Raw genomic sequence first — 23,755 nt, 5'->3', positions numbered from 1 at the left:
CTTCCTAAAATCCGAGAAGTGTCCTTAAAATCAAGAAATGTCCTTAAATCCTTGAAATGTCCTAAAATCCTAAAAACATGTATGGGACTGCTGCAACTGGCTCCTGGCCCCCTGACATTTGTACAAGTGGCCCCCCAAGCAATGCAAGTTGAGTATCCCTCCTCTATCGGGAGGGTTAGTCTCATGTGGTTGATACTGAATCTTGTATGTAATCTTGTGTTTTTTCCCCAACAAGTGCTGAGCTAAACATAACACACAGTGCATCTTGATATTCGAGATAAAGCAGGTTGGACGTGGCTTTTAGGGCGAGATTGCTGCTCACATCACTGGACCTCATAGTGTGAATATGTCTTGTTTAGTATGTGTGAGTGAATGTTATTGTTGCATGGTAAAGCAGCTGAAAAGCGCAGGCTGGTTTGAAAAGGCCAATGCTGACTTGTGTTGCATTCAGGTGCTGAGAGGCTCCGAAAAGTGACGTATATGTGCGTTAGCAGCTGAACAGGATTGTGTCGTTGCACTCTGCTTTGGGAACTCAAACACTTGGCAAACATGAACACTGAGCGAATAATACGAACATTGAAATGCTGCTGTTGTATTATACGTTATTATTATTATCAGAAATGATTGATGAACAATGACTTAAATGCATGAGCATCGCATCCAGTCTCCTGCAGAATGTTAACCACAATTTATTTATTAATTTATTTTGAACAATCATTCAACACAGCTTAATCCTAATGCATTCTTTATGGTTATTTAAAGTCAGAAAAAGATAGTAGCCTTTACTGAAAATATAAAAAAAAACAAAGATGATTTAAAGAAGACAGGACATGTTGAATTTATCAGTATTAATCAAAACTACAATCTTTCCCTTTTCTTAAAGGAGCACTTCACCTACAGAATGATCATTTGTATATCAATTACTCACCCTGTGTTAAGTAGAATTTTAAAAGGAAAATTTATTTTTCTCGCATGCCTCCACATTGAACTAAGAATCCAAAAATGGAGGAAAAATTTGATAAATTGGAATACATGAGGGCCACATTTAACAACAGCAAAACTACCTCAGATTACTGTTTCCAACCTGCTGCGGGTCATATTAGGAGTAGTGCTGTCAGCGTTAACGCGTTAACCATGATGCAACTAAGGTCCATAATTAAGCGTTTCTTTTTAGCAAGTTAATTGCATTTTCCGTCTTTAAGAGGCTGCACCGGAGTTTTTAAGCAAGAGTGATGATACTGGTATCATATGAAACTATGAGACCTGAGGAATCCAATAGAGCCAACAATACTAGCTGATTAACAAGGGGGCAGAAAAATGTTCCAAAGGTAGGTTTAATTTTGGCGATGGTTAAACACCATGGTCATTTCACAGGGGTCCCTTGACCCTTGATCTCAAGATATCTGAGTTCTATGGATACCCATGAGTCTCTTCTTCACAGACACGCCCACTTTATGCCCGTTCCATGCAGTTTCCTGCTGTCATTAGATTCTTAATCAAGACAATCTGGTAAGAATTGCTTCACCTTGTAAAGTTTATGGACTTCATAACTCTTTGGTAAAGCTAAATAATGGAATTGAAAACATGCACTTTAAAATGCTATTGATCACAATTAACAATAGGAATTCTGCAATTAATTGCAATAAAAAAAATAATTTGACATCTCTAATTTAGAGGAATGAATATTTAACTTAAGTGGCCGTATGGGTTAGAGAGCTTTAACTCCAAATTATAGACAATTTTTGTGGAGTTTTTATTCAGAGAGGAGGCATGTGAGAAAAACAGTTTTGGTAGTTTCCTTCACAAAGTCATTGTAACAGAGGGTGTGTATTTAACAAACAAAAAGTTTGTGGGTCAATATTCCTTTAACCAAGCGCTTTAGTATCCTAAATCATATCATTGTGAGCTTTAATACAAATCAGACAAAATTAATTAATCAAATAACCATATTTATTTATTTACCGTTTGTAAATTTTTGAAAGAAAAAAACTAAAAACCTTAGTAAATTAATGAAAGAGAAGGTAAATTGTATGTTGCTGTGGAAATTAGTTTCTTTTATATATTTAATGGCTATGGTGATCTATATGATACATTAATCGATCAACTGTCTCTGATATCTAAAGCCAAAAATGTCCAGGGGAAGAACTGTGTGACAGCTGTGATCAGTAGCCTAAACGACCAAAACATCAGAAAGAGGATGTGAACCCCGCTGTCCCGCTATATTCCCTGACCTCCTCTCTATGGCCTCCATGCTGTATAAAAGCATACATATTATAATTCCTAATTCATAAAAAAAAAAAAAAAAAAAATCATTGCCAGTAATCCAAATCAAGGCAGCAATTTAAAAAATTAGCATTTGTAAATAACGATAGTTTTCGCACACAGAAACAGAGCTTGAATCCCCTTCGGCCAAGCAAGAGATGCCAATAATCCACACACAGGGTGCCAAATATGTCTGCGTCCACAGCCATCCAATAACCCAGATTCATAAAACTTTATCTTTGCTATAAAGCGGTGCAATCCAATAAGTGTCTGCATTAACATTTGTGAAAATATGATGGGTAGACAACAACATGCACATCAACAAAAGTGCTTAAGTATGTCAAATGTAAAAGACAAAAACACATCATGACATTTCCAGTATGACGGTGTTCTGGAGTGAAACATATTAGGAAATCACCAGCATGGAGTGCATTAGCTAAAACATCAAATATGTGTGCATCTCTAAAGAGCTCAGTGCTTTAAATTGTCTTTGAATGAGTTTTTTTTTTTGTTTTTTTTTTACAAACGCTCATCTCTCCACATACACACACGCACAGAGTCTGTCTCTGATGTGCTTTCTTGGCCTGGTTTGTGTGAGGAGAAAAATAAAAGGAAGAAGCTCTGTTCAGACTTTTCTGACTCTTAGCTGTCGATAGCCACGTTTGTACTGCCATATATTCCGCAGAGATACAGAAGAACAATGAGCGCTTTCAGCTCTTCCTCACACACAGCTCAGATTGCATGTCCGCAGCTCGGCGTGCTTCATCACACCACTGTGTTTTAGGCCTTGTGAGGAAATCCACGTGTGAAGTTAGTTTCAGTGGAGTTTATTTCAACTTCCAGCCGTGCTAGTCCATGGAGAAGTCTGAGGAAGAGCCTGCTGTTTCAAATGTTACAAAGTATTAAAATCTCCTCTATCGGGAGCTACTTGGTGCGCGGACCTATTAGCTTTAACTCTTCTAGTCCATGACTTTGACACTGGAATTAAGCAGCAGCCACTGCGGCTAAATAGTGAATTGTGTATAATGACTACTGTAGCATGTGCTGGTTTGTTTCATATTGCAGTTCCTGCAAAAACCGTCAGAGAGATCTTATTTAAATTCTTAACAATTAAATAAGATGTCTGTGGTCACTGATTGAAGGCATTTTTAAGGCTTTATATGAGCCATTAATTGATTTAGAAAGGAGAGAATTGTGTGCCATTAATGCTGATTTTGGGTGCTTTGTATTTTGGTATTGTTAACTTCTTTTGTAAGTGTTTTGGGATATTATTATTGGTTTCATGATGGGCGGTGACATTTATCATCCAGATGAGCATGCGTCTCACCTGTGTCAGGTTGACAGGAGAAAGGGTACAGTGGGTCGCCGTATTTTTTTGGCGACCGCACTTTTCCTTTGATTGCTGTGATTGCTTTAAATTAAGTTTGTGCGCCTTTCAAATTTTTTGGACGTAAACCAAGCCCAGCCTCATTTTTAATTTGTTTCCTGTAATCTCTACAATCTTAAAGAAGTATTTCAGTGATTTAAAGAGTGTTCACATAAAATTAGGCTGTCTATGCAGTCAAAAGATGCAAATGCACGACCAGAGAAAACAATGAAAAAGGACTGTGTGTGTGGTATTTCAGGCAATTCGAAAAAGCCATATTACTTAAAACTATAATGGAAACACTTTTTGGCTTTTCTGGGTCACATGATGCTATGGCTATGTGCTTGTCAGTAGGAACTGGCTCCCTCATGATGCAGCAGGTGCTAAAAGAGGTGTTATTGCATCACATAACTCTTAAAAAGTTGAGTGGATTATCCGTTAGTTTTGAATCATGGACTATCATCTCCCAGAAATCCCTCATGTGGCCACTTCCACGTATCCACTCCCCATAACACACCTGCGTGGCCTTGGATTGGAAATAATGGCAGCTAGTGTGGTGACTGCAATAGAAATAAAGCTGCTAATGTTTTGAACATCCATCACCAACTTAGCTTTTAAGTTTTGCTTTTGCTTTGCTAATAGCATCGGTCAGCTAAACGAATAATCTCACATTACAATTAAACAGTAAGCTAAAACACTCCACCGTTGTGGAATTACTGCAAGTGCAGTGGTTAAGAAATGGCGGAATGATATTAATAGTGATGAGGAAGGTGTTCTGCTATGCAGATTTGAGCATATTCCACATGCCTTTTTTAACAATCAGTTTGCTTGGTACTAGGAACTAACTGTTGGATAATTGATAAGCATTGCTTAGTTTAAACTCAGTTATTTTGGCCTCATTTCACTGTGCTGGAAGCAGTACGGCACACACTTCATGTTTACAAACTCTCGCTATTACAGCTAAATCCCACGGTGTCATGATACACCACTGGGTGGAGGCAGTATGATTTGCTGCTGAGTGGCGTCAGTTTAAAACATTGCTAGTAACAACATAATTTGCTCTGAAGCCTACTAATTGTGTCGGGTATGAATGTTAAGCCAAAACATGTTTTTTTTTTTTAAACCTAAGCATGTGGTTGTGTTGCACAGAAGATAACGTAAACACGTGTGTTTTGCTAACGTTCAAAGTATTTTTTCTAAAAGACAAAATACATTTAACAAGTGCAATTTGGCACACCATCCTGGATGGTCAACAACAGACTAAGCAGTGATATTTAACAAGTTATTAGAGCCCCAAAAGCCCCTCCTGCACCCCCCTCAGCTCCACCTCTGTTACAGATGCTGTGATGCAAAAGTACAGATGTTGCTAAACCCAACTGGGTCACATCAAAGTCCCGATTCCAGATCAGCTAACTATCAAGTGGTCATCAGAAAGTAAGCACCAGCAACACACCCACTCACATTACACAAACTACACACTCACTTCCATAAGAAAGTGCTTCATATTTCTAACTTTAGCTGCAATTTAACCACTTTTTTTATATTTGTCCTCTTTTTGAATCTCTCCTCTCTTTGTGTCCTTTACTCCTTTTGCTGTCTTTTGTTTTTCAAGCCCCCTACTTTACCTCCTTCCGTCTTCATCCCCTCCCTGCTGATGCATTGCAAGCCGAAATTCCACCACCCACCGCCCCGTTCCTCAGCCATATGTTATTTGGTTAACTTGATTAATGGAGTATGATTTAACCTCATCACATTGAGCTTGTGTGTGCAGAATTCACTGTCCACTGTAACTTCTGATCAGACAATGAAACTAAACTTTGAGCAGAGCCACAGTCAAATGTACTGTAAATAATGACAAGAAGATTCTGGACTAACATAGTTGAATAATAGTCTAAATGCAATTGCACTGGGAGGAATCGTGTGTGTTTGTGTGTGCGTGTTATTTCAAAAATACAGAGGATTTTACATCATCAAAATATGACTGCGAGGGCCTTGCAAAATCTAATAACTTGTTTTTGAACCAAACTGTTTTGACACGTACAAAATCAGCATTGATTGCATCATTAAAAATATGCAATTTTTGGGGTTGTTTTTTTTTTTTTTTTGTTAAACACAAAGGCACATACACAGTGGCTGGGCAAAATAAAACTCATTATGAGAAAATGTGTCAGCAGAGGTTTTAATAAAGTAGTTATTAATTTGTCGGGGGACAAAAGCTTTTGATCACAAACATACGCACACGTGCCAACACACACACACAAACCAAGCAACATCCTCCATCAATTTCATTAGAAATGGTCTCATCAGGAGCCAAAATGAGCTATGAGAGAAGGCTGTGGAGCAGACAGGAGGTTTCATTCCCTTACATTGTGGTCTGCCGATCGGCTAGCAGAATACTAATGCTAAGCTGGAGGGGATGCAGGGCTGCCAGCCTGTGCAAAAAGCATGACCTTGGGCCAGTGGCTCTGTGGGAAAAAAAAAGAAAACAGAAACGGCTGCAAAAAAGGAATCAGAGTGCCCCCTGGCTGTGGAAGCGGCACCAGCTTTCAGAACTGGGATTCTGCTGTGACGAGAGATGCAGGGAGAGAGGTGGGAAGTGTTTTATCCACCCATCATTAACTCAAGAGACTATCCCTCCCTCTGAAATCTACTTCACTCTCTCTCACCCCTCCTGCTCTTCCTCTTCTTGCCTTCTCCCCCCCAACGCCCCCTTCCCACACGCTATTTTTCATTCCCTCTTTCTGTCAGCCCTTTGATTCTGCTCTTATTCCTCATATCCTCCCCTGACGCCTCTATCTAGGTCACAACAGGGACTTACATAGCTTTAGGACCCCCAAATCCCACACACGTCCCCCTTGTCAAAATCAATGGAGAATCCCCATGTAATAAAACACTCTGGACTGGACTATTTAATGGCCCGTACCACTTGTGAGAAGGGGGGAGGGGGTACTCAGAGGATCAGAGGATCAGAGGATCTGTAGACAAGGCAAGAGACTTATCTCTAACATAACGTGTAGAAGGCAAATGAGCGCGGGTTTTAACACACATAGAAATAAATAATAACCTGGGTTCAGTGACCCAATAGTTGGAGTGATAGGTTTGAAAATAATTCAATCACTTGATGGTCAAAAAACACATTCTCATCTCAAGTTGTCACATCTTGCTGCTTTGTCAGTGCACTTTCACACATATTATGCTCTCCACCTCCTGCATCTGGTTTTGACATTTTGGGATGCCACAACCAATGCAAGGATGTCAACAAAGGCACATGGTTAGATTTAGGCTACAAAGGCACACATGGTTAGGTTTAGAAAAAAAGTCATGGTTTGGCTCTACATCCATACAGGAAGCAAACGCTGAGCTCCCGGGTAAAAGACCAGGGTTTGCTGGAACCAGCCACCACTTGTAGGACCTGGAAGGTCCATAATATAAGGACCTGGAAGGTCCTTATATTATGTTGATACTGACGGCATTTCAACATAACACGTCCAGAGGCATATCATACATCCGCAACACATTCTGTTTGGCCATGTTATCCACTGACACCATCGGTCCACATATCATACAACCGCACCAGGTGTTGTCCGCTTGATTGGCAGAGTATCAAAACACAATGGAAGTATCATACTGCACCAAAAGGTGGCCTTTGTCGTTGGTATCTGCACAGATAAAATGGTGGTCAGAATAAGAATGGGCTGAAAAATCCCAGTTGACTCTTGGCTTTTCAGCCTATATCAATCTCAATACCCACACATGAGTTTTATATTAATCTTCTCCTTATTCTGGATACTCTACCAAAATTGTGTAATGTCCTTTTTTAAGTTAGGACTAAAGGACTATTGTGTTAACATTCCAAGTCAGAATGTTATCGAGTAACACAGCAAGCCTCCTATCCCTTTCAGTATCAAAGCGTTCATATGAAAAGTTACACAGAATATACTCTCAGTTGCCAGTTTATTAGGTACAGAGTTATTCCATGAAATCCGTGAAGTTTGGGTGAAATAGTCACATGAAAATAGATTAAAACTGTCACTACTGTTACCAATAGCTGTAGACACTAAAGTTTACTTGTTAGCACAAAGTAAAATAAAACTGACTTTTATTGACTATGAATAAATTATTTTCTGACTATAGTCCTTTTCCTCAGGTATTGAATAAAAAATGGACGTTTTTATTTTTAGGAGTAATACTTTCTTCATAGGAAATGTGTTAATCTTTTTTTTTTTTTCATGTTCCATTTGCACTGTTCCTGTAAGCAACTTTACTAAGAGGAAATGAGGATAATGTAGTCAAATGGTGTGTATTTATACTAAAACATGGCATTGTGAGTGTGTATAAATAGAGTAACGGTGCAGATCAGTTCTGTAAAGCAGAATCCTTTTTGTTTATCAGCCGCCGCTGATGCCACTGTATGTTAAAGCCCTGAGATGTTTACATGAAACCTTTTGATTTGCTCAATCTTGCCACCCATCTGTGTGAGAGCAGGAGTCAGCTGGAAGCGTAAATTCTCCACAGCGTCAGTGTAAACAGCAACACCCACGTCTGACAGAGCACCACCATCTCATGAAAGCTATCAGTTGTACGTCAGATATTCTGCGCAGTCCCATGGTGCATTTGTGGCGATGATATCTAGTTCCCTCTGAATGCATGCGGGAAATTGAAGGTGTTGTGTGGCAATTCGCAGTGAGAATGTGAAAACTTATAATTAACCCAATTCAACTTTTAAAATGAAAATGTGTGCTTGTTTTTGTTGAAGGTGCTGTATGTATCATTTTCACATCAGCATATCATTACCACATCAGTGTCAATGTCAGTGTGAATATCATAACAAAATGGCACTGCCACTGAGATATTGTGAGCCTTCAGCCGTCTATTCACTGAGTTTTACATGAATTATAACCCAATTCACACTCCACTTCCTCTAAAGTCTGCATTTAAAGATAAACACTTTAAAAACAGGTTGACGCGACATTTCCATTCCTTACTAAGAGATTAGCACAAATTATTCAATGTCAAGCTACTTCGCTTATTTGAGTGGAAATGGAAACACTGTTGAATCCTCTGTAGACGTATTACTTGGGAGAAAGTGCAGTTCTATGTTACACTGGCGCTGTGCTCTTTGCGATTCCGTGGGTAAGACTATCCTCCACTCTGTTGATATTTATTTAGAAGTAGCTGGCCAATCAAGATGTGCGCATCCCAAAGTAGGCAGTAGCAGTACACAATGCTGTTTGCTGTGGCAATTTGCCCACTAATCAGCTTTCTCGATGGATTGAGTTCACACTTTCGGACAAGAACTTAACGAGTTCTCTCAGGTTAAGAGTTTTACAGGCACTTTCTGTCTTTGCTTTTTTCCACTTTCTCTCTGCTTTGCCCAGTTTGGGCGTTAGAATGTTGAATTGATTGCAAGCAGCTATCAGATGCATGGATTGTTTGCCTGGGGATTTTGAGGCAAGGGAAGGTAAGGCCCCATTCAAGAAACACCTTGCCCAATGGCTTCTGCGCGAGTGCTTCTGCCAAGCCTATAGGAAGGCTCTCTGACTGTGGCCCATGCAGACTCTTCATGTGTTTTGGCAGTGTCAGCTTGTTCAGCTGAGTGAGTGCCGTGGTCGACGCCTTGCCCGTTTATACAGTCCTATCTCTTGGACATCTAGGGTTCCTATTCAGGGTCTGTGCTGAGATGACACAGGACTGGTGTAAAGGGTTTGGTGTATGTCAGCTTTGTTGTGTTTCAATGTTCCAAAGTGACAGGGGAATGTGGTGTGCAAGGTGTCTCTTTCTTATATTTCGACCCTTGCAAGGTTAAGCAATGTCTCTACCCGGTTCAGTTGCATCGTATCTGGGCTACCAGCCTCTCCTCTGCTGCGGCCAAGGTTATAAAGTAGTAGTTGGACTGCGGCAAACTTTAGCCGGTCAGGATCTGTACGGCTGGGTTAATGTTATATCATGCCAGGGTGTTTATTTTTCAGGGTCCTCCCACGGATAACGAAGAAATGGCCATCCTTACTCTGTTTTACTCTGCTTCTGATTTGTTTACCATGATATTCTTACCTGAACTCTAACTAACCCCACACAATTTGCCTGAACTGAACCAATTCAACCAATGAAGGCAACAAGTACCAACCAGTCATACAGAGATTAGAATGAGTGACATTGCAGACCATAAAACCAAAACAAGCTAAAATATGCTAAAATGCTGTGGTGAGCTAAGGCAAACCATCCCGTTTTCATTCCAAAGTTGTCAAATACTGTTGTGATTCCAGCGTCAGACACCAATGCAAAAAGCCACCTTTTGCAGCAGTATAATACGGCGACGGGCAGCGTCAGTTGATAACGCAGTCGGACGGAACCTGTCTCTGCTTTACAAATCGCTGCTGTTGATGTTTTTTTTTTAATCCAAACTATGTCATTTTTTTGACATCCTGGTTTTGGTTGCCTTGTGCTTTTGTTGAAATCCTGGCGTTTACTGTGGCATCACAGAACATCAACAGCAGACACAGGAGGATGCCTAGAGTGTAATATGTAGACATGAAAGTCTACTGACAAAGCAGCGAAAAGTGAAAAGTTGGAATGAGATTGTGTAGGGGGAACTGTAGAGTTGGTGATGATTCTCTTTAGGTGTGTCACTTCCAGAAACCCCCTTCACTTTGCACCCAGTAATTTGATCCATTGTTCACGTAAAAATATTGATTCGTATAGCTTTAATAAGTTAAACGTTATTTCCCTGGTGTGTTTTCTACGTTGAGGGGGGAGTTAACAGGAAGGAATATATAGGATTATTAAAAATGGTCCCTTCATTTGTTAAATTAAACATTTTACCTTTTTAAAACCATAAAATAAGAGGAGCTATTTTCCAGTGGCCTGCTGTATCTTAGCACTTTGTAACTCAGTGTGATTCTGATTATCTGCAGCGATAAAATGGCTTATGAAATGGCTGGCTGATAAATTTGTCAGACTTGATTAAAAAAACGAAACTTTGGTGAAATAATGACATAGTCAAAAGCGAAAGAAGCAGTAGAGGAATAACTTGTGAGAGTCTAATATACCTTTAAAACTAGGCTCGACTGGAATTAATCTCTTACTGGCTTTAAGATGATATTTTCACCCCCTAATGTGATAGAGATTGATAACAGAGCAGACTTCATGTATATTCTAACTTTATCATTCTGCTGATCCAAAGCAGCGTGACTTCTATCTATAAACTGGTTTTGAAAGCTTGAAAACCACCCTGTCTAAAAAGTGGACCTTTCAGCTTTCATTTTATTTTGTGTACAATGACGGTGAGATAATGACCTTGGGGGAATAAGGAAACACAGCTTGTTTGTTAGGTTTTAGGCTGAACCACAGAAAGGGAGAGGTGCATTGTCTTGGAATAGCAACAGTAAAAATGTGAAGTAAACTGAATATATTAGAGGCCGAGGAGAAATAATAGTGTGTATGGGGATGAGATGGCCTTCCTGGTTGACCTTCGCTGTGGCTTCATTAGGAGAACACAGTGGCCTACCTGCATAACAGGCTGTAACACTGCAGTCTGATTATGTCTCAAGGCGGGTCTCTGGATGTTTTTTCTTTCTGTTTTTCTGCACTTTTTGTGATTTTTTTTCAACTCTTACTTTTTATTTCCAACTGTTTTAGTTCTGTCGGGCATACATTTAATTTATTTTAGAAGCAGTAAAAGTGGACATGTAAAGTGTATGGACATAATAATTCCAAGCCACTATTTTCTGCCCTCCCCTGGTGTTCCTCAAGATGACCAATAAGTCCACTGATGCCTGAAAACCGGTCTGGTTCAGGCACTGTCAATTTTGCTATTTTCGTCCATGTGTATCATGTGTGTGTTGTCCAGTCACTCCAGACTTTAATGTGCCTGTAGTCTACACCACCTAAAATACGGATATTAAACCCCAAGGGTTTGTATGGTTATGAAAAAAATGTTTTACATTTTCACAAAGAATTTTCACATAGCAACTTCCAGGCCTGGAAATGTTTTTGAAAACTAAATATACCCTGAAAGTTTTGGAAAAGTCATGTAATTTTTTTAAGGAAAGTTGAGGTAATATCACAAAAACTTGTTTTCCTTAGAAAGAAAATATTATACACAAAATCAACATGAATGGAAGAACATCAAAAACAAAATTTTTGACAAAATCTGGATCACAAAAAGGTGAAATATTTTTGCTGCATGGGAAAGGTTCTTGTTTTTAGCCCACCTGTGCATCTACAGTATGGTTAAAAATCAAAAATCAGTTGTACGATCCCTAAAAATGACTCGCACAATGCACATTTAAAATTAATTAAAAGGTAGATATTGGTTTTAAAGCCGCAAGCCGTGCCATCTAGTTCCATTATTTTTGAGAGACTAGTTCCGTTATATTGGAGAGAAGTCAGATAACTCCAGTGCTTGGCAACTCATACCAAAACTATCTAGACTGACAAATAGCACTACAGGTTAGAGGAAAAGTGTGTATTTTTGATTTGGGGTTGAACTGGAAGGTTTGTACTAGGGATATTTTTTTCTCTAGATCCAGAAACATCTTTAAGAGTGACTTAACCAGGACTTAATCTGTGCAGCACCCCCTAAATATAAACTCCCATATAAACTCCCTTCCCTGTAACTGAATTATTTTGATACAAATTTAGAGGATTTAACATATTTTGGTGTGTGTGTTTTGTCCAGGAGGCCGTTATTTCTCCAGTCTCCCCCGATGTGCTGTACCTGTTTCGAGTCCAGGCCGTCTGCATGAACGACATGCGTAGCGACTTCAGCCAGAGCATGCTCTTCAGAGGTAACAAAGACACACACACACACACACACACCACTTAGACCTCAAGTGCTCATGAATTGCAGCCACATTATCTCTAATGTCATCATGAGCGTCAATACGAGCATCAGCACGTATCTCTTTCATGTACACAGGTCTCTCTCAACACGCCGTACATATTGTCTTACAATTGTGCAAACACTATTTTCTGACAGTTAGGATCCCTTTGATCGTAATATCACAAAATCTTTCATATTCAGGTTATTTATATGAGCTCAACAGCTGTAGGCTAAAGGAACAAATAACAGATGAAGGGAAAGAAATGAACTAACAGTGAGCAGATAAAATGCAGTGAGAGGAATTCACTTCATCTAACTTAATTTCGTGTATTGGCTGCGCCATTAAGTATTCAGCGTTGTGCATTTACATTCTGTCATGTTGTGATTAATGCGCTTGCAATGCACTCATGGATTACTATTGGACACCCCCTCAATTGAAGTGTTGCCTGGGTGTCTCTCCTGTGTTTAACTGTGGATTATCCTGTTTTTTTTTTTGTTTGTTTTTCTTTTTCTCCTGTGTTTCAGCAAACACCACAAGGATATTTGAGGGGACGAGGATCGTGAAAACTGGAATGGTAAGGGAAGCAGAGGTGAATCACCACTATTGTCTTTTCATGTTTTATCCAGCAGAGAGCAGTGTCTATATGAGCATTGTTCCCTGTTAGGGCAAGAATGTCTCTGAGCAAAGTGTTCTGATTTTTTTTTTTTTTTTGTCAAAAAAACATGGGGGAAAAGGCAGTGAGCAACTTAATGAGAAACTGTCAATTTAGTTTTTGAAAAATGTCCAGGGAACTATATTTATAATAACCATGATTATATGTTGTTGTTGTTTTAACTATTATCATGCTAAATTCTGGCTCATGTCTTCTTAAGTCGCCCATTGCCTTCTTCCTATGTTTTTGAAAGACATCAAGCCAACATGCCCAGGTTTCAAAGGGTTAAGGAAGAAGTCATTTTGGACTTTTCTGACACTATAGTACAAACATGGGGTAAAAGAAAGGCAATGAGCAATGTGGCAAGAAATGTCAAATTTTATTTTTAAACTGCGAGGGGAAATGTCTGGAGAATTATATTCATTATTATGATTCCTGTAATTTTTAAGCATTTTGGTTTAGGTCATTATGTTTTTTTTTTAACTTTCCTGTTTGTTTGTTTGTTGGTTTACAAATTTTGAGTTGATTGTCTTGTACCTCTTCCTCTTTTCTTGTTCGTGCCTGGGTCATTTCTTCTTAAGTTGCATATTGCCTTCTTTCCAGGTTTTTGAAAAGGTTTGGAAGAGTAAAAGTAAAAATCATTCTTTACTTTTCTGACACAGACAAACATCAAATCTATAAATCAAACAACTTGAGCGTAACATGCTTAATTCTAAATTTGTGAGGTCCTTCGTTTTGCTTAATTTTATACCTTTCTTTACTTTAGCAAGAAAAATATCCTGTTGCCTTGTTCCTTATTTTAATGCACATTTCTTTTGAATTCTAAAGTGTTTTCAATGTTTCATATTAAAAGATTCTGTTCCCAAACATTTTTTTTAAAGATATATTTTAGGACATTTTTGCCTTTAATTGATAGGACAGCACAAGTGTGAAAGGGGGAGAGAGAGGGAGTGACAAGCAGGAAAGGCCCGAGGCCAGAATTGAACCTGTGGCTGCTGTTGTGAGGACACATCCTCTATACATGGGGTGCCTGCTCTATCTACTGAGCCACCAGGCGCCCCTGTTCCCAACCATTTTTACCTGTGACTCCTCAAGGTGTTCCAAAGCAACAGTTTGTATCACTATCTTCTAGACTTTCATTTGGTATACATTTCAAGTGAGGCTTAAAATTAAGGTTTCATGGTTTGAAATTTCAAGATTTTTTGTGACCCCTTAAGGCCTCACTATGCTTAAAAACAACCGGTTTGTTGAACATGTCATATGACCACATCTAAAACCAAAAGTGTTTATAGGTGTTCTCTGAATGGCCACATTTGAAGGCAGGACCAAAAGCCTACCAACAGAATTGTTAAGTTAGGGATGATACCACTCTTTCCCCAAAGGCATTGATGCTGTTTCACTCTCAGACAACAGAGGTGAAAGAAGTAGTTGTGTGAAGAATGAAAACTGAGATCTTAATAGAAATGTTCAAAATGAGCAGGGTTCCTGACTACATCCAAACTTAGAGTACTGAACCCTTAAATGTACCTTAAGGGGTTAAATTCTTTAAGGTTTGAACATATTTTCCATGTTGAATGTCGGTGGACAGCTTCTGGACTTGTATCAGTCACCATAGGAGTACATTTCAGGGGGGACCCAGGGGGGATTTTTTTAAAAAGTTGGCACAAACTTCCAAATGGACTCAAGGATTAACTGTTTCAATTTTGGTAGTTAAGGTCAAGGTCACTGTGTTGTTGTGTCTGTCTCATTCTTGTAAATGGGATATCTTAGAAACTTCCGGGTGGGGGTGATAATGCACCCTAATACTCTCCGTAAACATCATAACAATCAAGAATCATGTCCATTAGAAAAGAAAATGTCGACTTGTCAACAGCAAGAAAAGCTCATTTTTGTTGTTTGTGGCTGAATAAGAAAAAACTATTCCATTAAAAAAAATGTATATAACAATGAGTAACGTTGGATCTCCTTCTACAATCTCCCTTGAAAACAAGCATTCTTTTTGGTATCCTCTTCTTTTTCAAACCAGCTAGTGGTGCATATGGAACTAACTGGACTCAAGTGTCAAACAAGATATTATATTTCGTAACAGGAGCATGCCCAGTTGGCACACTTGCACACATGCAAAGTCTGCGCATTCACAAAAACCCACACGGATATCCACATAGGGGTCATGACATGAGGTCAATGTCAACATGAGCAAATGTTAACATTTACATCATGTGAACTCAAGCAGACCCTTGCAGTCATGTGAATGCATAAAGTATGGAGCAGACTTTAGTCAATGGTGTCAAAGTTCACTGAGTAGAAAAACAACAAATGATTTATATTTTAATCAGTAAATTATTTCTTTCTCAGCCGACAGTGTCTCCAGCCTCCTCAGCTGACATGGCTCCCATCTCCTCTGGCTCATCCACTTGGACCTCCTCAGGCATCCCCTTCTCCTTTGTCTCCATGGCGACAGGAATTGGCCCATCCTCCAGCGGTAGTCAGGCAACAGTGGCGTCCGTGGTGACCAGTACCTTACTTGCTGGCCTGGGCTTCAGCGGTGGTGTTATCTCCTCCTTCCCCAGCTCTGTTTGGCCAAGCAGAGCGCCAACCCATAATCCCTCTCGCCAAACCGCCCAACCCACCGAGGCCGCCAAAGACGCCACCACCTCTGCCTCCGCTGTCACGGCAGCCACAGCCAAAGATAACAGTGATGCTGGGGGTGAGGACAGAGAGAACAGCAAGGGTCAAGGAGAGGATGGAGAGAGGGAAGGAGAGGATAAGGAGGAAGAGGAGGAAGAAGAAGAGAAAGACGAGAAGAAGGAGAGGAAAGGATCAGGACATGTGGGCGAGGCAGGGAAGAAGGACAGCAGCACAGCAGTGAAGGAGCCGCCCAGCGAGACACCAGACGCTACGGCAAAGGAGAAAGAAAAGACAAAACCAGATCCAACTAACATGCCACCTGGTATAGAGGACCAACTGGAGGTGTATACCCACAATCCCCTTAAGTCTAACCGCACTGCCACCACAGGGGCAGCCAAGGAAACGGCAGAATTCCTTGCCCCAAAGGATCCAGTGGCAACACTCAGACCCAGCTCAGGGAGGGACAAGAAGCATTGGCCTTTCTCCATCCACACTGGTGAGTCAAGTCATGTGCTTAAACCTTGTGTAAACAATAAACTTGAAACATTTGTAGAGCAAGAAGAAAGGCTGTGAATTTATAGAACTGCTAATTATCAAGTTTTCTTTTTTGTACAAATGTGATCACTTTTCCTAAGTGTTTTGACTCATTTAGTGACACCATCCATAGGTACATGACCCAGATTTTTTATTGCCTCTGCGTCAGTGACAACCATGCGAGAGGCATTGTACGTTCAGGTTGTCCATATATCTGTCCATCCTAATCTCATGAATGCGGTATTCAAGAAGTCCGACAGCGAATTTTCTCAAATTTGGCTCAAATGTCCTCTTGGACTCAAGGATGAACTGATTAAAAAGTTAGCAGTGAAGGTCACTGGACTTCACAAAATATGTTTTTAGCTTAACCGGAGAATTCATATACTAATTATGACAATTTCAGACAAATTTGTAATAGGATAAAATGATGTAGTGATATTTGAAGCATTGTTTACTGTTGTGGAGCCACGAGTTTGGACAGACATGGATATAAACTTCAACTTGATTGGTTGCTGAAGGCATACAACTGTGAGGTAAGTAACTCTAGTTTCTTCCAAATGTCTTCAATCTGTTAAATTAATCCCAATCTTCTCCCATTAGCATAATTAAAATTAACTGGATATGGTTCACATGGGGCATTTAGAAAGTCCTCAATAGTAGCCTACTTGTCTCTGCAAAAGGTGGTTCCTTTATCAAGCACTTTCCAGTCAAGGATCCAATTTGAAGAAATCCTTCAAAAATAAAACCATTCAGCCAAGTGTGTGACATCTATGGCTCTCAAAGCCCTCCTGAAGGACCTCTTAACATGAGGTTATACTGACAGAATGGTCGTATTTCTATGTGTGGATGGATTGAAATTGTGTATGCCCTTACAGATTTTATCCACCTCAGTGTAGTAAGGTAATGCAGGGTCTTTTTTGAGCAAATAAGTAAAGACATAATACCATTGATTTGACAGACATACAATTTTTATTCACGCAGCAGTGTTTCCAAATATTCCCAAGAGTAAGAAAATATCCAGATGTCACTATTGCTGTTATCATGTTTCAGTGGGGAGTAACAGGATGATGTAGTAGAGTGGCTGCTATGATCACAATTTAATTTTCTCAACCGTTATCTCCTGGAGGTGTGAGATCAATAGTTATGTAATTCTTTTAAGATTAAGATAGAGGGATGTGAAGAGAAAATCCAGTGCATCAGCTGGTTCTGGCAATGTATGTGGCACTGATCTCATAGTTTTTTTCATTAAAATCAAGAATAAAGACTGAGTAAACACATAATATTTAAGCCACACCTGAGGACAAACACCTTGATCAAATATTTATAATCGTCTCTCTCCTGTAACGCTGCAGCTTTAGAAGTTGTCTATAAAAAGATAATACATTTTGGGGATTGACTATAACCAGGGAGGAAGAGAGTACAAAATTATATACAAGTATTGTTTTAGGCTCAACTCCTTTGTTTGTTAAAGCATACAATATGATATAACAAGTCCTCTTAGGTTCTCTGACCCAGTATAACCAGCCCACCTTTAACACTTAGAGCTGTATGAGGCTAGGCAGTGAAAGCTGAGAAATCAGAAATCGCTGCTGAGGGATCCAACATGAGCATGTTGGCATTTAGCATGTTAGACAGGCCCAGTGTGCACCTGCTGGTCATGCAACATTGTTTTTGATTCTGGGCAAATTATTATAGCAGTTTAAATCAGCATTTAAAAAAAATAGATGCAACCACTTTCACCTATGTGGAGGTACAATGACGGTAGTTTTACCTCATGATTTCATCATCCCATTTAAGTCATCACATATTGCAGCTTTGCAGTGGACTTCTGCATCTACATATACAGTCTATGTATCCTTTTGCATCTGCTGTTGACATCCTGGGATGTAGCAACAAGACAAGCACATGGTGGGGTGATGCTGCGCATGTTTGTGTTTAAACACAAGCTCATAGCAAACAATGCCGGGATGTCAACAAACATACATGCTGGCACGGATGGTTAGGTTTAGGGGAGAGAGGCACATGGTGACATGTAAAAAAAAAAACCCAAAAAAACATCACATCCAGATGGGGAGCGAAAACTGGACTCCCACGTAAAAGTCCGGGGTTTGTTGGACCCATCCACCATCCCTCCTGCCACCCTACAGACGCCCTCATGCTGTCTATATCATGCTGTTGCCATCAGCGTTTTTACCTGACACTGTCCTGCTGCATTTCATGCAGACATGGCAGGTTCTGTCCAGCTGCGTTTTTAAGTGAAATGACAATGTTTATCAGAGTAAACAGCTTAGAGTTAATCTTTTTGATTTGAGTTTGTGTGCAAAAATTTGTAGTATGGACAAAATAGAGTTGGAAAATAAAGTGTTGAATGTGTTGTCTGCAGGGTAAGAGGTGGGACTGGGCTCTTGCATGAAGGCCTGGTCTTCATGCAAAGGTCTTAATGTGATAAGTAGTGATAAATTGCAGTGATTTAAAGTGGATGAATTGCGGCGATGTAGAGCAAAGTAAAGTGTTAGCAGAGTTGCAGCTGGAGCTGAGAGCAGACCTAATGCCTTTCCTCTCCCTGTTACCCCCCTCCACTCCCCACCAGCCAAGACTTTCAGCAGGGCACTGCATTAGCCAAGCAAACACCATGGGACATCAATTCAATTTCAAGTGCTTTGAAACACAGTCTAAGCGCAAGACCAGACATTATTATGAACAAAAGCAATCTTCTGATATTCCCCGGAAATGGCTTTCTCAATCTCTTTGTCAAAGCACATTTAACGAATTTTATTCTGTTTGAGCTGGAGGGACTCAAGGGTAAAAGCTTAAAAGTTGTTGCACAACTTTGTACAAGTGGAAACTGTATACATTTCTGCTCAGAACCTCTGTTGTAGGAGGTGTTTTTATGATGAGTGCATTTTCAGTACTTCAGACAGCATGATCTTGTAAGCTAAAAACAACTACAAATCCCAGTCTGAAAGTTTTCAAGGAAGAGGAGAAGTAACTATCCCCTGTCTCTATTCCCCCCTTCCACCCTAAAGCTATCCTGTCAAATAAAGGTGAAAAACCAAGACAAAAAAATCTATTAAAAAAAAAAAAAAAAAAGTTGCTCAGTGGTGCCAAATCCTTAGGAACAGCGTAAAGGTTCAACAATAATTTTACATGGTGGCCAAAACTGAAATGACACTGTGTGAGTCTGTCACACTCAAAAATTCATCCATTGATTTACAGGTGTCTCTTTCCCAATGTAAGTCAATGGGAAAAAGTCTTTTAGGGCCCCATGGCATCACACCACAGACCAGACTGCTGTATTTCCACTTTAGGTCACTGTGTAAAAGTGTTTTTTTTGGGGGGGAACCAGAAAATGGGCACTACAGGCCCGCCATGATGCTGTCCTGATATCACAACACGTGATATCTAGGTATCCTTCTGTGTCTGCTGTTAATGTTCTGGGATTCCGCTACTGTGATATAAACAAGCATATGGAGGGATGGCGCTGCACATGGTTATGTTTAGGCAACAAAAGCACATGGCAGCCAATGCCGGGACGTCAACAAATTCACGTGCTGGCATAGATGGTGAGGATTAGGCAACAAGGGTATGGATGTTTAGGTTTCGGCAAAAGAGACACATGGTAAGATGTAGAAAAAAACCCCATCCCATTCAGGAGGGAAACAAAAACCGGACTCCCACATGAAAGTCTGGGTTTGATCGATTGATACTCTTCCTCTTATATTGCTCTGTAACAGCATTACCGGCAGCATTTCAACCTGACACTTTCCAGATAGGTTCCATCCTGCCACGTTCTCAACTGATGGCGCCCGTCTGTGTGTCATGCTGCTGCGGCAGATGTCATCCAGGGATTCCGTCTGGCCACATTCTTAGCTGACGCCATCAAGGTGACTTTTGGTGTCGGGATCTTACGCCGAAATCACTGCAGAAGCGGCGGTATTTGACAGAATGATAACAGGCTGGATATCAGCAGTAACCACCATCTGAGCGCAGTGCAAAGCAGGGATTATGCACTAACATGCACATTCGGTCAGACTGGTCTATCACAACAAACCATAGTGGAATTGGGATTACAACACACGCAGGGGGGAGCATAACTTCATCCTCTGCTCAGGATGCCATTACTCCACTGTATCTTTACGTAGCAAATAATGGTTTGCTGTGATGTTAATGTGGTTTAAAGAATTTAAGATTAGATTAAATGAATGCATCAGATTCAGTTATATAATATTTACTATATAAAACATAATCTGAAAAGGGGCGGTCCTGTAAAATGAGTATTTTACTTTGGAAATGCATCTTGCTGCTTTATAACCTTGAGTCCACCTTAGTTACATTGCAGAAATAGTGTGATAGTGGAGAGTCAAGGAAGAAGACAGGCAGTTTTCCTGCCTCCACACAGTAGGGACACTGATTCTGCATCCTGTGGAACTGAATCAGCAAATCTAAAAAATAAGGGTGAACTTTTTTACAGTTTATCACCAAATTCCCTCATTATTGTCCCATCACTATTGCTCTATCTGTCCTTCTCGCTCTCTTGCATCCCCCTTTTTCTCTGCTGAGCAAACTTTACCATACTTTCGCCATACTTTTCATTTTGTTTTCTCTCTCTCTCTCCATCTCTTCTTTTTTGTCCTCTTTTCCTCTGCCCTCTGCCCACTGCCCACTGCCCCCCACCCCTCCCTCACTCTCACTCCTCCAGCGGCCCCCTCATCCTCTCTCTCTCTGCCTCTCCCTCTCTTCTCGCTCTGATCTGAGTGCTGGCCTACTTTCAGACATGGCGAGAGGAGATGAGGCTTGTAGGCTAGACTCAGCTGCAGGGGAGGAGAAAAAAAGCTTCATTTATAGTTACATGTGTGTATGTGTGTGTGTATGGTGTGTGTCGGCTGTGTTAGTGCCTGTACAGTATGTATCTTGCTGCACATTAGTGACTGGCTGTGTGTGCATGTGTTATGTGTTTGCGTGCTGCTGGCGAGGGTTTATTTATTTATTTATTTATTTATTTTTGGCAGACCGCCGTAATCGTAAGAGAGAAGCAGAAGGAAAAGAGAAGGGAACACAGGCAGGCAGCATCTCTGGGTGTCTCTTGTGTGCACTGTGCATGTCTGTGCGTGTGTGTGTATGTAAGGAAGGAGATGCAGAGTGGATGCCGATGCGAGCCAGCTGTGGTGCAGTGCAGGGGCCCAGCCTGATGTAGCGTTCGGCTCCAGGCAAAAGCTGCAGATTGAAGGCCATGGGGGCCGGCGTCAGCTCCAGCAACGTCACGGCGGCAGCCGCTGAAGTGGGTAGGTGGTGGTGAGGGTTGCGGTGCAGATTAAGGGACCTAAAAGCAAATTGGATTTTACAAAAGAGTCAAAATGTTCCAGAGCTGTGTGTTGTTTTGATGCAGTTATTTGGCTGCACTTCCTCAAAGAGTGTGCAGAGTGTGCAGGGCTCAGGGCAGGGAGGACATCATCTGGGAGACAGCGTGTCAGTCTGTAGTGACCTGTATTCATCTAGATTCATGTGATGGGTTTTATTTGCTGCAGCAATGTCAGTTTTTTTCAGTTAGATGAAGTTAAAGTAACATCATGTTTTGGTAAACATGCCTTTTTGCTGTCGTACCCAGCATGAGATATTGATCTGTTTCTTTGTGAGTCCTGTACAGAGTGCACTATGTTCACATGATGTTAGAAAAAGTTGAATTATTGCGTCAGTCTGACTGAAACTGGACTTGTAAAATACATGTGAACATATAAGTAAATTCTCAAAGTCGGACTAACACAGTTAGATATTGCAGTTGGGGTTGATTTACTCTTTCATGTATACACCTAAACCAGACCTGAACTGGCCTAGGTGTTCTGCGCATGCTCCATACTCCCCGGACCAGGCTTTGAAACAGAAGTCAAACAGCATAAATGCCGACTAGGGAAAAAACAAAAAAAACAAGATACAAGTATATAGTTCAGCATAGAGTTTGTTTAACGTGTACAACGCTGAAAATTTATCCATGTTGTCATCGTTGGACATGCAACCCATTTTGCTGCTAGCTAACTTGTTTGGTATGTGACGTAAAAGGTCAACCGGAAGAAGGTCCAAGAGCAGCTAGCTGAAAGATCGCATATCGCCACCTACTGTGGCGAAGCCGGATAAACTTCCATCAATATATCAATTCTACCTTGGTGCTTGTGCACTGGGACAAGGACAGCAGTCCAATCAAATAGTCTAGTCGAGCTGTAACCGTAGCTCCACTTTATTGTGTGTGTAAATGTATTGAGTGAGTCCAGGACGTGTTTAGTCTAGTTTAGCAGTTTCAAACTATATGCAAATTCTTATAAAGTGTAGTAGTACTTAAGTACTGCATGGTAATATAAACATGGAATTAGACAAAACATGTTCCAAAAGACGCCACTCAAACTTTGAAAGGCTTCTACAAATGTAGAATTAGGAATCCGAACAGCAAAATGTTTTTCCACAGATTTCGTGCTTTTGAGGGCATGTCTCATTACCATCCACAGTTTATCAGAGTTTTTGTACCCCAGCTGTTAGCTGTTAGGTAGCTCCTTATTTCCATTGTTAATTGTATTATTGGACATGCAGCAGCAAGTGACTTTAGTAAGCATACTGACGTTTTTGAGAAAATTTTGGTTTTGTCAGTTTTTTCAGCGTAAACCTGTGGACAGCCTTATTCCAAGATTTGTGAAGTGATTCACCAGTTGTCTCACAGAAATACTTGAAATGGACATGACCTTTAAACAATGCATTACATTTTAGGGCACAAATGTGTTAAAATTTTGTGCTGAAAAAAAAAGTCTGTTACAAACAGACGCTTTGTTTTTTTTTTCGTGAAGTGGTTGCAGTTTGGTAAGGTGTAGGGAAGAAAAAACAGTGGTTTGGGCTAAAATAACTACGTAAGTGACATAAATCTTTGTGTTTTGCATGGTTATGTAAATTCCCTATGTAAAGTACTTCATGTAGTTATGTTAACTCTGTAAAGCCACATAACTACGTTGACTTTTGGTCTTATACAGGACATAATTAGCAGCCTCCTGGTTGAAAGTCCATGTATGTTTGACCCAGCCCTATAGGACTTGTGGTCACCATGACAAAAAACCCTGATAGACTCTGCATTAGCATTGATTTCTTGTTGCCAACACATAATTTTAACATGCTGCCGAAAAATACAGTTCCTTGAGTGGCCACCTGAGGCTGGCTCCAAGAGCAAGTCAATCCCTATAGGTTTATATAGTAAATTTCACCAGTCATGACAACTGTATACATTTTTTTATGTTACCCACTTGTTCAAATTCTATTAGGGGTTAGAGCTGCATATAATTACGGGCATGGCTGCAACAATGTTGATTAAGTAATAAATATAGTCATAAAGTAATAAATATAGTCATAGCTGTTGCTATTTTAGTAGGTTTTCAGTACATTAAAGTTAATTGTAATGTTTTGGTCACCAAAAAAAGTTTTGTTCAGCGTTCCGTTGTACTGAAAGAGGATTTTAAGGAG

At 40.3% G+C, this 23,755-nt stretch overlaps 1 protein-coding gene across 3 annotated transcripts in view; it reads left to right on the top strand.

Annotated features, from left to right (window-relative positions):
• LOC121952252 (receptor-type tyrosine-protein phosphatase gamma) overlaps window positions 1–23,755 on the top strand; it is a 505,310-nt gene that overhangs the window by 429,959 nt on the left and 51,596 nt on the right. For 2 of the 3 annotated variants that reach the window (XM_088083307.1, XM_042498811.2), the window contains exons 10-12: window positions 12,306–12,414; window positions 12,975–13,024; window positions 15,458–16,226. In XM_088083307.1, the coding sequence (XP_087939433.1) occupies window positions 12,306–12,414; window positions 12,975–13,024; window positions 15,458–16,226 (928 nt within the window). Of the gene's footprint in view, window positions 1–12,305; window positions 12,415–12,974; window positions 13,040–15,457; window positions 16,227–23,755 lie in introns of all 3 variants that reach the window. The other variant, XM_088083299.1, reaches the window with a different exon arrangement.

This window comes from Plectropomus leopardus, chromosome 2 (genome assembly GCF_026936395.1).
Source record: "Plectropomus leopardus strain MGB_pleo_1.0 chromosome 2, ASM2693639v1, whole genome shotgun sequence".
Taxonomy (NCBI): domain Eukaryota; kingdom Metazoa; phylum Chordata; class Actinopteri; order Perciformes; family Serranidae; genus Plectropomus; species Plectropomus leopardus.
Note: the sequence above shows the minus strand (reverse complement) of the source record. Positions and strands in the feature narration are given on the sequence as shown.